Source organism: Microplitis mediator, chromosome 4 (assembly GCF_029852145.1).
Source record: "Microplitis mediator isolate UGA2020A chromosome 4, iyMicMedi2.1, whole genome shotgun sequence".
In the NCBI taxonomy this organism is placed as follows: Eukaryota; Metazoa; Arthropoda; class Insecta; order Hymenoptera; family Braconidae; genus Microplitis; species Microplitis mediator.
Window position 1 is genome coordinate 14,120,705 of NC_079972.1, and position 18,359 is coordinate 14,139,063.

An 18,359-nucleotide genomic window follows, 5' to 3' on the forward strand; every position below is an offset into this window, starting at 1 on the left:
ACCCTGTGCTTTTTTTATTGTCGAGAATTTTAGGTAAGAGACCCAAAACCCCATCACTCATATATTTGTATATCTATATATACTAGGTATTTTACCCAGCATGATCATTTAAATGTACCAATTATCAACCTGGTATATTTTTATTTTAAAATTTTTATCTAAACTTTTGTTTTTTGAACTGATCCATTACCTAGAGTTCCATGAATTTAAAATAAAAAATTTTTCTTCCCACCCGTACAACTTGTCAGTCTTACAATTTAAATTCTTCCTTAAAAACTAGATAATTATTTCCAGTTTAAAATTTAAAATATATCAAAATATAGGGTAGGGCACTTAGAAAATTTGAATAATATAATTTTTTAAATACGCAATGACATTAATTTGATACTGAAAGTAGCAGACAGTAAAAGAATCTTTCTTTTAAAAAAAAAAAAATACTTATAGGAAAAACTTTTTAAAATTACACATGAGAAACTTTAAAAAATCTTTTTGTGCAAATTATAAAAATTTAATTTTACTTACAACTAAATAATATGAGACTAAAGTTAGCCAACGTCTAATAATTTTTGAATTTTTTTTTAAACGATAAATAATAAAAAAAAAAATATTTGAAAAAATTGCACCTATAGTTTTTAAAATTTTCTACATGCGCATTTTTTTAGTTTTCTTTCTTTTTAAAATTAAATTGTCGAAAAAAAAATCAAAAATTTGGTAATTGTCTGCTAACTTAAGAATCATCTAAATAATTCATAAAAATTAAAAAATTGATGTCTTCTACTTTCAGTATCATATTCATTTTCCAAATTTCTTCAGATACTTTTATCCCATAAGAACCCAAGTTTTTTATACTTTTTTATTAATGAAATGTCCAAAAATGGAACACTAGTACTTCTACCCCAGTTTTTTAAAACGTATAAAGAAATAAAGTCAAAAATTGGGTCTTTTACTTTACAGTCCTAGATATAGATCGGAATTGAAATCGTTGGTGGGGGTAAAGGAATCGTAGGTTAACTCGGGAAGTAAGAACCCCATTCTTTTATCAGCACAACTTTATGTTACATATTTGTTTGACAATTTGTATGATCAAAAGTTATTTGATGACAGAAGATCAATATTTTTTAAATAAATAATTATAATAATTGTCCATCTAACCCCAGGTTAAACAAAAGAAAGCTTTCAGACTTCGAATCATAGATAAAATATTTTTTAAAATACGGAACAAATTTAGAATAAAAATCATAATGGATTCAGGTACTGATTTTAGTTAATATTTATTATAAGTAAGAATAAATACTCGGTGATTAATGAGGTTTTAATTTTTTGTTAACATGAATTTATTTTTAGATGAAAGTCTGCTTACTACTGTGACTGAATCTACATTTCAGTATAAAATAAACAATGTTTCAAAAATGAGAAGTTCTGTTACATCGTCACCAGTAATTGTTCAGAGCTTACCCTGGAACATTCTAGTGAAACCGATTTTCGATTTACAAATCGGTAAACGACCTCTTGGATTTTTTATTACATGCGATGGTAATGGTGACAAGGATTGGACTTGTCAAGCTGACGTTGAATTTTGTTTGTATCATTCTAAGAAGAACCGAAAGCCGTTTTCCCGAAGTAAATTATTTTACATATTTTTTTTTACTATAAAATAAGAGACCCAATTCCCGATCAGGGAACAGGGAACTAGTACCCAATCACTCATGTATTTGTATATCTATATTTACTCAATTTTACTATATACAGACGTATAAGTTCACGAAGTGATCGGGTACTGGGTCTTTTACCTTAATCTGTTTTTTATTTTTCGTCTAAGGTAAGACCCAGTACCCGATCAGGGAACTAGTACTCGATCACTCATGTATTTGTATATATTTATATTTACTAAATTTTACTATATATAGATATATAAGTACACGAAGTGATCGGGTACTGGGTCTCTTACCTTAGATGAAAAATAAAAAACAGATTAAGGTAAAAGATCCAGTACCCGATTACATCGTGTACTTATATGTCTATGAATAGTAAAATTAAATAAATATAGACTTATAAATTCATTAGTGATCGGATACCAGGCCTCTGATCAGGTACTAGGTCTTTTACTTTAATTAAATTTATTTATTTATTATCTACCCTGGTGTAAATTTTTCGGACTTTTCTCTGAAAAATTCTGAAAAAGTCTTTAGAACTTTACAATTGAGTTTTTCAGAGAAAATTCCGAAAAATTTTCACCAGGGTATAACTGCTTGTATGCAATTATTTCTTACAGAATTTTCACATCTTTTTTGTGCTGGGGACAACATGAAGGGGTTCGATAATTTTCTACTTTGGCAAGAAGTCATCGAGGATTCTAATGGCTACCTCAAGGATGGCTCGATAACTTTTGAGGTAAATTTATTCACTAAAATTTTACCATGACACATAGATAAGAAAATAAAAAATAAATATATTTAATAGGTTTGTATAATGCAAGAACCACCGAAAAATAGTCAAACAGGTAAGAATTTTTAGTACTGAGCAAAAGATTTATTTAATCAAATTAATATTTTATGTTTTTTTTATAAATATGTACAGCCGATTTTTCCGTAACTGAAGTTGTCTCTCGACATACACTTAAAAATTTGTTAAGTATCAAGGAATCTTTAACGCTAGGGCCATTTACAGCTTGTAACTTACCTTGGAAAATAACAGTGAAACCACCATCAAGAAAACTGCCAGAAAACCCCCATAGTCTCGGACTATACTTGCAATGCAACAAAGAAGTTCTTTCAGATTCTTGGATCTGTAATGCTCTAGTAGAATTACGTCTACTTCCTCAGAAAAAGAATCAAGCAAAATTATACCGGAGTAATTATTTTTTTTTCTTTTCTTATGATAATTATATTTATGTTTAACTTAAAATTTTTGTCCAGTACAACAGCATCGATTTTCCGGTAAAAATAACACATCAGGAATTGATGATTTAATTCTGTGGAAAGATTTAGTGAATAAAGACAAGGGTTTCATCGAAAGTGATTCAATTACTGTTGAGGTAAAGTCAATAAATGTTTTAGAAAATTTTTTCTTTGTACATTAATTTATAAATTCTTACTACAGGTGTACGTTACTCCTGATAAATTTGATTCGCAAGGTAATAACTTAATTTACGACAGACTTAAATTTGTTTATTAAAAATTTATAATATTCAAATAAAATAATTTAAATTGTGTAGCCTACTTGAATGTTCAACAAGCGACATTTTGGTACAGTTTTGAAAACGTATCAAAAATAAACGTATCTCGATTGTCGCCTCCGTGTATGGTAAGAAATTTGCCGTGGAGAATAAAAATATTACCAAACAAAGTTAAGGAAGGATTATTAGTACCTTCATTGGGATGTTATCTATATTGTTGTGAAGGATATAAACCGAACAAGGCTTGGAACTGCAATGCAATTGGAGAAATTCGTCTGCTCCCGTGCAAAGACAATCAAAAGCCTTTCACTAGAAGTAACTCTTTAGCTAAACATATTTTATTTTATTTATTTATTAATATTAATATCAATATTTATCATTTCCTGTTTGCTTTACTGTCTAATATTCAAATTATTTAATTTTAGAATTACTACCGCATCACTTCGATGCTCAACATAATAATTGGGGATTCGATAGTTTTATCCCGTGGAAAGATTTGTTGAATCCAGATAAGGGTTACATTAAAAATGACTGTATTACTATTGAAGTAAGAAATTTTATATTTTAATTACTTGATAAATTAATCAGTGCTAAAAAAATTAGTAAATATACTAAAATATATATTTTTAAATGTTTTTGTTAGGCTTGCGTCAAGATCTTGGATGAACCTTTGGAAACTATCGTTATACCATGATACCAAATTATGAAAATCCATAAAATAATATTTATTTAAATAATCAAGATCACAAATACTTATTGAGACCGTTAATTAATGATCAAGTCCGTAGTATATAAAACAAATATATGTATGTGATAAGATTGATATACATTACGATTGATAACTAAAAAAAATATTGACAATCAAAAATTATATTAATATTGTACGTTAGATTTTAATGATGTTATTAAATAAATATAACTATAGATTTTTAATTTTAGTTCACATTAAAGGCTGGTACACAGAGAAAAAGAATTTCTTGGCGCAAAAAATTTAGTTATTCAAAATTTATAATTTGTCTCATGTCATTAATATTGCTAGTATATTTACATATTAATAATATATAGATATACCAGCAATAGTAATTTAAACCCGGTTTGAAAAACTGGCCCTAAATATTTTAGAAATCAGTTCACGCGTTTTTTTAATTTTCATTATTTAAAATTTATAAGTTTTCTCATGTCATTAATACTACTAGTATATTTACATATTAATAATATATAGTTATACGAGCAATAATAATTCAAATCCGCATCAAAAATAATCCCGGTTTGAAAAACTGGCCCTAAATATTTTAAAAATCAGTTCGCGCGTTTTTTTAATTTTCATTATTTAAAATTTACAAATTTTGGGGGCCAGAGCCATTGTCCAAAAGACAATCGTTCGATGCGAAATCTCCGAGATGCGACAAGCTGTCGAGTAGACAATCTCGTCGAAAAGAAATATCTATGACTAAACCAAAAGTTTAAAACTTCAAATCTGTAACAGTATAAATTTACGAAACAGAAAATTATCGAAAGAAAATTGTAAAATATAAATCATATCGAAATATGATTTATATAAAATAATTAGTAATAGAATAATAAATACTTGAATTGAATTAAATGAAAACAATCATTGTCATCGAAACATAGAGTATATATAAAGTTCTATTATCTAAAGATCGATTAAGTTCTACATTAACAACTTCCGTGGACAGTCAATAACACCAAAAACTATAATACCGACGACAGTTAATTGTACTCTTTATTGTTAGCAAAAAACAAAATCTGTTTTGAAAACAGATTGCTGTAATTAAAAAAGAACTAATTAATTAAATTTGTAAGTTAATTGTGTAAGTTTATTTTAAATTAATAATTTAAAGATTAACTCTGGTACACTGTAAATAAATTTTTTTTTGTTTTTTTTTAGTTGCGATTTCATGTGTTTTAAAATAATATCATATATCTAACTAATTGATTTGTTTAAATAATGAAAAAATTTAATTAGATTTATAGAGAAGATAATTTTTATTATAACAATTTCTATCGCATAAGAAATGATCAATACCTAATTCTGTAGATATTTTTTTTTCTCAATAAATCAGATACATAAAAAAATTGAACATTAAAAAATTATTATATTAGAATATTATTATTGGAATATATATTTCAACGAGGATTTTTTCCTCTTACTTAAACTTACCTTTATTTTAACTCAACTAACTATGTTTTCAAGTTTATTATTTAATTTCCATTCTTTAATTATGTTTAATTATAAGCACGAACATTTCGTCTTGAAAAATGTTTACATAAAAGCATTTTTATAATAATTTTTTAATGTTCAATTTTTTTATGTATCTGATTTATTGAGAAAACAAAATATCTACAGAATTTGGTGTTGATCATTTCTTATGCAATAGAAATTGTTATAATAAAAATTATCTTCTCTATAAATGTAATTAAATTTTTTCATTATTTAAACAAATCAATTAGTTAGATATATAATATTATTTTAAAACACATGTAATCGCAACTAAAAAAAAAACAAAAAAAAATTTATTTACAGTGTACCAGAGTTAATCTTTAAATTATTAATTTAAAATAAACTTACAAATTTAATTAATTAGTTCTTTTTTAATTACAGCAATCTGTTTTCAAAACAGATTTTGTTTTTTGCTAACAATAAAGAGTTACAATTAACTGTCGTCGGTATTATAGTTTTTGGTGTTATTGACTGTCCACGGAAGTTGGTAATGTAGAACTTAATCGATCTTTAGATAATAGAACATTATATATACTCTATGTTTCGATGACAATGATTGTTTTCATTTAATTCAATTCAAGTATTTATTATTCTATTACTAATTATTTTATATAAATCATATTTCGATGTGATTTATATTTTACAATTTTCTTTCGATAATTTTCTGTTTCGTAAATTTATACTGTTACAGATTTGAAGTTTTAAACTTTTGGTTTAGTCATAGATATTTCTTTTCGACGAGATTGTCTACTCGACAGCTTGTCGCATCTCGGAGATTTTTTTTTTTTTTTTTTTTTTTTTTTCCTTGATTGGCTAACGGCCCTGGAGTGCCATGTGCCAGATCTCGGAGATTTCGCATCGAACGAATGTTTTTTGGACAATGGCTCTGCCCCCCCCCCCCCCCCCCCGGTAGCGGGGATGAGTTCGCATGATAAAACAGAATTCCTGTTTTGCTTTGACGCTAGTGATACCAACCCATTTTAGTTTTGGGCAATATGCACACTGGGTAATTTGCGCCATACCCGTCAATTTTTAATTATTTAGAAAATTAAAAATTCTATGGAAAATACATATATGGTATAGTTTAGTATACATATAAATGAGTATATTTTAGGCGCCATTTGTAAATAATCCGTCATCTGGATTCGTTGAAATTTAACCTCCAATAACCACGTGTATAAATAACTAAGTTTTAAGAATTGTTAATGTTTTTTCAAAATATAATATACAAGTAATTTTTTTACTTAACGGAATTTACAAAATTCTGATAATTGAATTTTGGAGTGAATTGTAAAAATGTCATCAATTGTTGGTCGTAAGAATGGCCAGGGAATTCGTAAACGAAAGGTAATTTTACTTGATTAATTAGTTGATATATTTATTAATCACTTATTCTAAATAATAAATAAAACAATATTTAAATGATTAATTTTAATTATTTTTTAGGTTAACGATAAATTTAAAAACAATGCGGGCAGTAATTTAAAAAGTTTTAAAAAATCTAAAAAAGAGGATGACGATGAGAGCATTGCCAGCAGTGATGAAGAGTTCGCTGAAGAAAATTTAAAAAAGTATGTTTCAGATTTGTAATAGATTTAATTAGTCAACTAAAATTGATAATGACAAACTAATTGTATTTATTTAATATGTAATTTTAAGATTAGAAGCTAATAGAAGAGATGACGACTTCGAGTCTGATGATGAAGAAGAAACTGCTGAAGAGAAACGGGTAAAATTAGCTAAGCTTCATCTGTCAAAAATAAAAGCTCAAGGTATTTTGTTTTATATCAATTGGCTGCACAAAATTTGATAGTTCAATTAATTTTGTGGTGATTAATTATTTTAATTAATATTTATTTATTAGAAAATAATGGAGATCTAGATGATGGAGAAGACGTTGTTGCACGTAGACTACAAGAAGAATATTTAGAAGAAAAAGGAAGATTGAGAAAAACAGTTGCCAGTAATTATGTAGGTCATGGAGATTTATTAGAATTAAAATGTAAAAATCATCGGGATTCAATCACTTGTTTATGTATTTCTAATAGTGGAAAGTTTTTATACAGTGGCTCTAAAGACGGTACCATAATTAAATGTAAGTATTAAAAAAAGAAAAAAATGACTTATAATAATTCGTTGAGTTCAAAAATTGAAATTTAATTTACAGGGTCATTGAGTGACAGAACAAAAATAAATATTATAGGTGGTAAGAAGAATAACAAAGACATGAAATCGATACTATGCATGGCCGTTAGTTCAGATGATAAATTTTTCACCGTCGGTCAGTCTAAATCGAATGACATAAAAGTTTACAATGGGGATAATTTGACGTTAATTAAAAATTTACAAGGACATCGTGGTGATGTTACTGGTCTAGTATTTCGTCGTGATACTCACACATTGTACTCAGCATCCCAAGATAGAAGCGTTAGAGTTTGGAATTTAGATGACATGGTCTACGTTGAATCTCTGTAAGTTTATTTTTAATTATTTTAGATTGTAATTATTTATTATCGCAACTGGGTAAATTCTTGCGTTATATATTTATATATATATAAAATATGTGGTAAAAATAGCTAGACATTTTTTATATTTGTGGTATATATAGAATCAGTTTAAGTATAGGGAGAGACCGTTCATAAGTTTGTCTTTGATAAAAAAAATTAAAAATTTCCACTCGGTCACTCATTCATTAAAGTATTGATATTTAATTTATATATATATATATATATATATATATATATATATATATATATTAGGGTGGCCCAAAAAAACCGACTATTATTTTTTTTCGAGTCTCTGATGAAAATTTGTTGGTTTAAGATGTTTTAAGAGGCCACTCCAAAAATCAGCTCGATTAAAAATTTTCAAGAGGTCGCTCATGAATTTTAAAAATATCAAAAATGATCGAAATTCGGATTTTTTTGTTCTAAATTTCTTCTTTCTCATGGCAGCTATAGTTTATATTTATGAAATCATGACTACGCTGAAAATTTGAGCCCAAAATTCAAATATTTAAACGGCGCTCAAGAATTTTGAATATTAACTGATAATATGTAACTAATACTTTAAATTATTTTTTGTATTTTTCTGTAACTCAATTATTGTCATTTCACCTAAATATAACTTTTGCATAACCGAAAATATACAGGACAGTCTTAAAGAATAAAATTGGGTAAGTTTTGAATAAGCAAAAAAACCTAAAAATTGAATTAAAAAATAAAAAAGTATGTAAATAACTTATTATTCCTATTTCTCGGGTTGTATTTTTATTCATTATGATACAAATTGATGGTAAAAAAATTGAAAAGGTTTATTATTAATATTCAAGGGTCGCTCGAAAACCTTCAAGAGACAGTACTCGGAAACATTCAAAATTCATGAGCGACGTTTAAATATTTTAATTTTGGGCTGAAATTTTCAGGGTAGTCATGATTTCATAAATATAAACTATAGCTGCCACGAGAAAGAAGAAATTTAGAACAAAAAAATCTGAATTTGGATCATTTTTGATATTTTCAAAATTCATGAGCGACCTCTTGAAAATTTTTTATCGAGCTGATTTTTGGAGAGGCTTCTTAAAACATCTTGAATCAACAAATTTTCATAAGAGACTCGAAAAAAAAAAATAGTCGGTTTTTTTGGGCCACCCTAATATATATATAAATAACAATTTTTTATATTTTATAAAAAATGATATACTAGTAAAAATTATCAAGGAAGACAGGTCCGGTTGCGAGATTTTTAAAATGGGAATTTACGTTTACCAGTCGTGATAATAGACTATTATTTTTTTATCATTAGAATAATTATATGGTGTATGTTTATTTGTGATATTATTTTAAAGTTTCGGCCATCAAAGTCCGATAACGTCAATAGATGCAATGTCACAAGAACGTTGCATAACAAGCGGCGGATATGACAGATCAATAAGACTGTGGAAAATAGTACAAGAATCACAATTAATATTTAATGACACTGAGAGCAGTAGCAGTGTTGACACTGTTAAGTTTATTAATGACCAACATTTTCTGAGCTGCGGTGATAATGGCCAGCTGTGTTTATGGAGTGTCATGAAGAAGAAGCCGCTGTACTCTGTAACACCTGCTCATGGTGTTGATGCAACTAATGGAGAACCGATGTGGATTACAAGTATCGCTACGTTATTAAATACTGATTTAGTTGCTTCAGGTTATTATTTATCTATTATTGAGGTAAAAAAAAAATTTGATAGTTGGGTTTTAAATAAATGTTTTATTTCAGGATCAAGAGATGGAAATGTTAAAGTATGGGAATGTGAGGAATCATTCAAGTCACTTAAATTACTTTTCCAAGTTAAAGTAACAGGATTCATAAACTCGATGGTATTTACTCCAGACGGTAAAAATTTAATTGTTGGAGTAGGTCAGGAACATAAAACAGGCCGTTGGTGGCGGATACCAGATGCTAAAAATCGTGTAATTATAATTCCCTTAACGAAAAAAAATACTAAATAATTTTTATAACATAAATAAAAATAATAAACCATATAATTGTTTTTATAAATAAATTATTTATTTTTCACTGGAAAATTAATTCATTTGATAGTAAGTTTGTTGGTTTTTAATTAATACTTTGACACTAAAATTAATTGAGCCTGGGAACTAAATGTTAGTAAAAAAAAAAAAATTTATATGACAGATCAAAATTTAAAATAATTACTCAGCATAAAATTAAAAATAATTTAAAAAATAAAAAAATATTTACAGTTGATCATAAAGAAAATAAAAAATTCAATGAATAATTAAATTTAATCTCTTGTTTAAAATTTTTTCGCTCAAAGCCACAGCATTTTTTATAAAAAATAATCCGCGCAGTAGGTGATAATTAAATGAAAGATATATTGGTCCACAGTACAAGTATTTATTTATTCTGTACAAAAGTTTAATTATAAAATATTATCATGTCCCACATTAATTAGGTATTCATTCTTAATTTCTTTTTCACCACATCATTGTCTGGAGTTTATTTTATTTTTTTTTATCCTTTAGCTTCTATAACAATCATCATTGTATATAAAACGCGTGTGTATATTAAAAAAAAAATATGTTAATTGTATCGTGTGTGTATGTGTGCACAGTTTACTTTAATAATAATTTAAACCTTTACTTTTTATTAAATTATTTTTTAAATCTCAATTATAACAAACTATTTCGCCTTACCACGCTTGGGATTCTTGTTCATACAATTTTTTATTTATTTTATATATATTCATATATATATAATTATCCGTTATTCATGTTTAGTAATTCATAATCAAATAACTCGTTATTAATAATTATATATATATTTAGTATTCAACTATCAATACAATTAGTAAGTATTGTGCATTCTTGTTCTTTTTTATGTTACATGTTTTTTTTTTTTAAATATTCACAAATAATTGTTTATCATTATTATTATCATTAATCATTAATAATTAGTTTCATTAATAATAATTATTATTATTTATAAATTTATGTGTAAATACAAAACACCGAATTTTAACATGCAACATACACGCATACATACACACACGCACAAAATAATTAACATTTAAATGTTCGTTGATCTCGATTTATTATTTAATTACCACACATTTAATTTTCGAGTTCGCGGTAACGTTTTTAAAAAAAATTTTTTATTCAAATCTGAAAAAAATTGAGCACGTGAGCGTAATATTTCCACACTGGCTCATGCGTTGTTTTAAAGTAATGACCCCCAGCACACGTGTGATTTTTTATATGCTACTTCCACTTTAAACTTCTTAAACTATGTACATATGTTAATATGTATGTACACATATGGACTAATCACGATAAGGCATAAAATTTAAACAACCAATTAAATCACCTGCCTCTTAGTAACTTTTATTTAAATTCAACAAACTAAAATCTTTTTTTTTTTTTTTAATTTATTTCTCTCTAGTACTTTCAAGTTTCGCGCATTATTTTCACACGTGCCAGGTTTGCTTTTTTTAGAACTTGTTCTTTAAGTTTTATCATTTAAACAAAATAAAAATTTATTTTCATATCACCTGCACTGAAACAAAAATTTTAAATGTCCGCTCAGTCCGAATAAGTCAATTTCAGACAAATTGACTTTAAAAAGCTCTAGAAATTTTTTTTATTAAATTCAAATCAACAATTAGCTGTCAAGTACCAAATTATTAATTTAAATTAAACATAAAAATATTTTTAGTTTACTTTTATAAAAATTCCATCTTTGAAATTTCGAAATGACAAAAAAAAAAATTGACCGCCTAATTTTTCCACAAGCACTTGTCTCAAATTGTCTCATTACAACTGACTCCAGACATCTAATCTCCAACTTTCAATGCAGATAATTTTAAAAAATCTATCGTGTGGCGGGAAATGAGGATTTAAAAAATCACCCGCCTTCGGGTGCCGTCCACTTGCTCCTCAAAAATCGTCTTGTTTATCCGCCACACAATACATTCCAATTTTTTTTTTTTTTTTTATTTTTCTACCGATGTGTTGGCTATCGTTACGCATATCTAACTGCCTGTGCTGCAATATTAATTAATTAATCGACAGTAAACAATCCTCCTAATCTATTTTTTATTTAAATCCACAAATTTCTATTACAACTCTTTGTCCCCCATACGATGATGTCATTATTATTATTTATTAATCATTAACCATTAGTTATCATTAATCGTTAATCGTTATCATAAATCATTAAGGTATATATATATATATTTTTTTTTATATATACGAGACGGATGTGTTCGTAACATTTTTCAAAATATTATTAAACATTTTAGTCGCATTGCTATTGTTCAATGTCCTGTAAGTACTGTAAGAAACTTTTTTTATCTGGATTATTTTAATAATATTTTTATTAATATGATGATCCTGAAGTTAGCAGACAATTTTTAGATTTTTTTTCAACACATCAATTAAAAAAAAAAAAAAAAAAATGCACATGTAGAAAATTAAAAAAACTACAGGTGCAATTTTTTCAAATATTTTTTTTTTTATAATTTATCGTTTTTAAAAAAATCCAAAAATTATTAATGATCCTGAAGCTAACAGACAATTAACAATTTTTGGATTTTTTTTTTTTTTAACAAATCAATTAAAAAAAAAAATCTAAAAAAATGCACATGTAGAAAATTAAAAAAACCACAGGTGCAATTTTTTCAAATATTTTTTTTTTTTATAATTTATTGTTTTTAAAAAAATCCAAAAATTATTAATGATCGAAGCTAACAGACAATTAACAATTTTTTGATTTTTTTTCTAAACAAATCAATTAAAAAAAAAAAAAAACTAAAAATATGCACGTGTAGAAAATTAAAAAAACTACAGGTGCAATTTTTTCAAATATTTTTTTTTTATAATTTATTGTTTTTAAAAAAATCCAAAAATTATTAATGATCGAAGCTAACAGACAATTAACAATTTTTTGATTTTTTTTCTAAACAAATCAATTAAAAAAAAAAAAAACTAAAAATATGCACGTGTAGAAAATTCAAAAAACTTTAAGTGCAATTTTTAAAAATAATTTTTTTTTTAATCTGTCACTTAAAAAAATCCGAAAATTATAATTAGTCGGCTAATTTCAGTATCATAAATTATAAGACGTCAGCTAACTTGAGTATCATTTAATATGTTGGTTTTTTTTAGTAAAAAGTCTATTGCGCTACATATGACAACTACTGTTACTACTCTACTGCTATGAAATTCAATGTATGTATGTATGTAAGTACGTTTCTTTACTTTTTTATTTTTATTTTTATTTTTACTTGCGTGTAGGCAGTGAAATGCCACTAGTTTAAATGGTATAAGATGAAAGATGAATTAGAGTCTGATACACGTGGTTCAATCACGCGACCAATGTCACAAAAAAGTTTATTTGTTTCAGTAACGAGTTTATCGAGTCTTTTTTTTATTTTATTTTTATTAAATTCTTGCTTGCGTGTAATAAATTTATAAATTAACGAATCAAAGAGTTGGTAATTATTTTATTAATAAATTTAATTGTACCAAGTGATCTCTAATATATTATTTATATATATAATATATATATATAAATAAATTTATTATCTTGTTTTTAAATTTTAAATATTATTGACAGTTTACGATTTTTTTTATTTTAAATCTCAACGACAAATGACTAGAATTTTTATTCTCTTATAATTAGATTGTTAACTTTTAAATTTTTATTAAAAATAATAATAATAGTGATCTGTAAATGCAATAAAAATGAATTTATGGGCAAGTTTTATTTCGCAGCACGTTAGTGGCCTGATATATTAAAATTAAAATTTTAAAAAAATTATTACACTTTTCGTAACTGTGATAAAATTGTTTAACTGCTAATTACTTTGTGTTTATCATTAAAAATTTAATATATATCAACATACATTTATTTTTTTATAATCATTTTTTTAAATATAAACCTATTACTTGTCTTAATTTATTATTTCAATAATCTTATACATTTATTATTTTTTTATAATAATAATTCGTATGTACAAAATGTATGTCCGCTTCCCCCGGGTTAAATAATGCGGTAAAATAAAGTATTTATTTGAGCGAGGTAAAGTAGGATTTGGAATGGAAAAAAAAAATATCGACAATTATAAATTATTTAAAAAGGAATAAAATAAAAATAAAATGTTATTTTGTCACTTTAATATCTGTAGCTGAGTTTAAATAAATTTAGTACTTAGTACACGGGTTAATTTATTTTTTTAAACTTTATCTTAACATGAAATTATATATCTATATATATAAGACCGTCACATTCACTCGTACATACAATTCGCTCAGTAAATAAAATACCAAATAATTAATTATAAATAATTATCATAAATTAAACAGTTGATGGATTTAAATTCAGTCTTTTATTAATCATAAGACGGCATTAATATTCGAACTCGAATGAGTGTCAATGTAGCGGACGTCAGACAAATTTAAAACTATAGAGTAAATAATTTAAAAAATAATATTTAAAAAAAATGCACTTATTAATTTGAAAATTTTATTTCATTAATTATTTACTCTCATTAATAATTAAAAATTTTTCTGTCTGCTACACTCATAAACTCGACTGATTGCTTTGAAAAAAATTTACTATTATTTTTTTTTTTTATTACTGATATTTTATTATTCACGCACGATGAAAAAATTTTTATTTAACATACACTTGGATTAACAAGACTATAATACTTAGGCTTACAATACTGTAATGGACAACGTTTTACAATAACGTACACGCTGTATACCTACAACTTTATTTTATTGTAAATAATAAACTTCAAATTTTTAAATAAATCAATTTTAATCAGTTATTGAGTGGACTAATGAAAAAAAAAAGATATTTATAAGGACGGGGGAGTGGAAAACATACAATATTTACAAGTAGTACTCAATCTTCATTACAACTCGAGTTTCACTCAATTATAAAGGAGTAATCAATAAGAACACAGTTTCATTTTGTCTTTATCGTCTTACTCATTATTATTATTAACTAAAAAAAAAATATTCAACTTTTAATTATTTTCCACAAGTTATTTGATATCGATATCAGGAAGTCTACGGTTTCTGTGGTGCCGCCAAATGACCACGAATTCTTGTAGCACTCGACGAAACAAAACTTTTTTTTCACAATTTTCATCTTTAAATTTGCCGGAAAAAAATAAAAAAAATTGAAGATTAAAATCTGAAAATTTTTATTTTTTTTAAAGAGTCGAATTTTTCTCTACTATGCGAGTTTTCAAAAAATTTAATTCTTTAGAAAAGTCTTATTCTATCGAGTCCAAAATTTCGCGGTCATGGCAGCGCCAGGGATACCGTAGAATCGCGTCAATATTCGATAATCGAATGAAAAATATTCAACAAATGATAGATAGATAATTTAAGGATGATTGCGACAATAAATAATAAGAGTTTAAGTATTAATTTATAAACATAATTCTGCTAGATATATAAAATGCCATGACACTGTTTTATTTTTTCTTTCTTTCCATTTTTTTTTTTTTTATAATAATAATACATAGGGGAAACACATGTCTCATTTATTTATAATTAACTATTTAACTTATTTGACGTTTACTTAAATTTTTTTTTACTAGCATTATATTTTAAATATCTATTTAATTAGATATTCCCTGCGTGACAATAATTATATAGATAGTAATAAATATAATACAAACTTATTATAAAAATTATTACAAATACTACTATATTACATATTAATTTAATTATCATCGTTTTGATAACGACAATCGACTCAAGACTTGTCTATTTTTATGGGTGTGCGCGTGTGTAATGTGTATGTATGTATACGTGTATATATTTGTATGTATTTAGTATTTACTCTGACGATAAATTTAAAAAAGTATTATTGAATATATTTATATATATATTTTTTTAAATATTCCCATGTTAATAAATAGACAGCCGTGATGTCATTTTATTTAAATAATATTTATACGAATTTAATCGTAAATATTGCGTAATAAACACATGCATCATTATTATAATTATTTATATATATAATATTTATATACTCGTTATAATTTTATTATTTACACGGAGGTTATTCTATTTATTATTATTATTTAAATATAAATTGACATTCATACTGTCGTTATCGCGTATTAAATAAACAAACATTAAATCCAATCGCGACTTTTTTTTATCCGTCATAATTATCAATTTTTTTTATTTTAATTCCAACGACAAAGAAGATAAATAAATTTACCAAAAATATTTATATTTTATAATTCGCGTTATTAATTTTAGTCTCATAATTTACTTAATTAAATAAACGTCAATTAATATTTAGAAATTTATTTACAAATATGATAATAATAATGTGTCTGCGCGACCAGCGCCGGCACTATTGTTATCTACTTTTTTATCCGACGATGACAGATTTATTTATTTTAAATATTTGAATTAACCGCGTAATTCAAAAAAAATGATAATAAATAGAGAGAGAGTGTCCGCTAATAAAAGAAACGTCTCAGTATTAATTATAATTTAATAACAAGTGGTTTTATCAAACTGTTCGTCGAGATAGCCCGTATATCGTTAAACATATATTTATAGATATACATATTTATTTGTTAAATATATATATATGTATACATATAAATATACCCATTATTAATTGGCGTAATGATGAGGACAATCAGTACGACTATTTTGAACTTTAATAATAGTGATAATAGTGGATAACTACATAGTGCCTAGTGATAATATTTTAATAATAATTATAATTATTATAATATGGCTTTAATTAATTTTGTTCCACGTCCTTTAGTTGTTGTTTCTTTTAAATAAAAATTCATTCATTCTCATTCTTTATTTTTTCATTCGCTCGCTTTCTCAGTTTTCATTTTTTTCTTTTCTTTTCTTCTTCTTTTTTTTTGTAATGCTGACAAGAATAGATGAGGCGTTAATATGAAATAAAAAAATTATAATGTCACTTCAGAAAATACAATTTTACATATCTAAAAATAATAATATACTTTATGGTATTCCAAGTTTATATATTTTTTTCCTGTTAATAAACTGACGGATAAATAAATTTTTTTGACTATTAGATTCGTAAAAAAAAAATCATGAAAGTTTAAATTTATATAGTAAGTGAATTTGAACTTTACTATATACATTAATGCCTCGCATGGATGATGTAATATTATTAATAATTAATAATTAATAATAATAATAATTGTTTGTAAACATGGATATCGTAGACGCAGATCGTTGGTTCATTCGCTCACTCAGTCAGTCATCCGTCGATTCCAAGGCAACGAAGGTCGAAGGATCGTGGAAATGAATTAAACGTAGGATAATCACAGAAGAAGGGGAGTCTCGATGGGCGCCGAGGTCTACTGCAGTCGGTTCACCGCATCAGAGTGGGCAGTAGTATGCTGACCAGAAGTGCTACCGTTGAGAGGTAAATCAATCGGTGAAAACTCTCTCGTGGTCGACAGAGTGCTGAGCTTGCACCGGTGTAAGTTAGCTCTTCATTTTTTACCACCTCGTTCGGATGATCCGAGTACTCCTCTGCAATTAACATCAAAAATTATTAGCCGTCAAGATCACAGGAGAGTAGAAAATTTATTGTAACTTATGACTACGTTTTAATAGATGTTTTAATGGAAGTATATTTAATAAAGCGCAAGTGTAGACTATTTATACAGCCTAAGTAGTAAGACATATATATATATATATATATATATATTGAGATATTAATATATGTATACACAAGAAAAGCCAATGGCGTATTATTTAAACAGATGGTTTTTGTGGGGTAAAGAAAAAAACAAGATAAAACATTTATTTTTGGTAGGAAAACCGAGGGAGCAAAAATTTAAAATAAATAAAATGTCAGCGTATATTAATAATTTTTTTGTTAATTATAGCTAGGAATAAATATACGGTAAGCAAATGAAGTAACGAAAAAAATGTAACGTTTAAAGGGAGTTAAAAATTGCAAAATCTTTAATTGCCATAGTAAAAGTTTAAGTACACGCGACAGGTGTGAACAGGTGCCGCTGTCTTGTAAAAAAGTTGGTGCGTAAACGCATTAATCGTGATAATCGTTGCTTCTTGCATATATATATATGTATATGTATTAAGAAAAAGAGAAAGGAAAGGAAAGAGCGGTAGAGGTGTGCGATTTTAATCGTCTTGGAAAAAAGAGATAGACGTAGGAAAAGAGAAGAAAGCAGGGGAGCGAAGGTGAAAAGGGTCGTGACGGGTTCTCTATATAATGAGTAGTGAAGAGAAATACTAAAGAAAAAAATAATAATGATAATAATAAAAAACGAAAATGCTTTTATAAGGTTGCGAAGAGAAAGAAGAGTAGGAGGAAATAAATAAAGAGAGTAGGGGAAGGATAATGCCGCAAGCGGGCAGGTGCGGTATTCAAGAATGA

The 18,359-nt window shown here is 26.1% G+C and overlaps 3 protein-coding genes across 5 annotated transcripts in view; 2 read left to right on the forward strand and 1 right to left on the reverse strand.

Annotated features, from left to right (window-relative positions):
• Positions 1-907: 907 nt before the first annotated feature.
• LOC130666432 (uncharacterized) lies at positions 908-4,102 on the forward strand. The gene is made up of 10 exons (XM_057467422.1): positions 908-1,251; positions 1,345-1,620; positions 2,273-2,391; positions 2,461-2,500; positions 2,578-2,850; positions 2,916-3,034; positions 3,100-3,133; positions 3,215-3,490; positions 3,601-3,722; positions 3,819-4,102. Exons 1-10 carry the CDS (start codon positions 1,242-1,244, stop codon positions 3,867-3,869), a joined length of 1,320 nt encoding a protein of 439 aa, XP_057323405.1. The 5' UTR covers positions 908-1,241; the 3' UTR covers positions 3,870-4,102.
• Positions 4,103-6,446: 2,344 nt separating this feature from the next.
• LOC130666433 (U3 small nucleolar RNA-interacting protein 2) lies at positions 6,447-9,941 on the forward strand. Its single transcript, XM_057467423.1, has 7 exons — positions 6,447-6,764; positions 6,864-6,988; positions 7,077-7,189; positions 7,282-7,512; positions 7,585-7,888; positions 9,265-9,608; positions 9,681-9,941. Exons 1-7 carry the CDS (start codon positions 6,714-6,716, stop codon positions 9,911-9,913), a joined length of 1,401 nt encoding a protein of 466 aa, XP_057323406.1. The 5' UTR covers positions 6,447-6,713; the 3' UTR covers positions 9,914-9,941.
• Positions 9,942-14,767: 4,826 nt separating this feature from the next.
• Positions 14,768-18,359, reverse strand: part of LOC130666437 (ephrin-B2) — a 215,163-nt gene continuing 211,571 nt past the window's right edge. For all 3 annotated transcript variants that reach the window (XM_057467432.1, XM_057467433.1, XM_057467431.1), the window contains one exon: positions 14,768-17,485. In XM_057467432.1, coding sequence (XP_057323415.1) covers positions 17,322-17,485 — 164 coding nt within the window. In that variant the 3' untranslated portion in view covers positions 14,768-17,321. The remainder of the gene's footprint in view (positions 17,486-18,359) is intronic.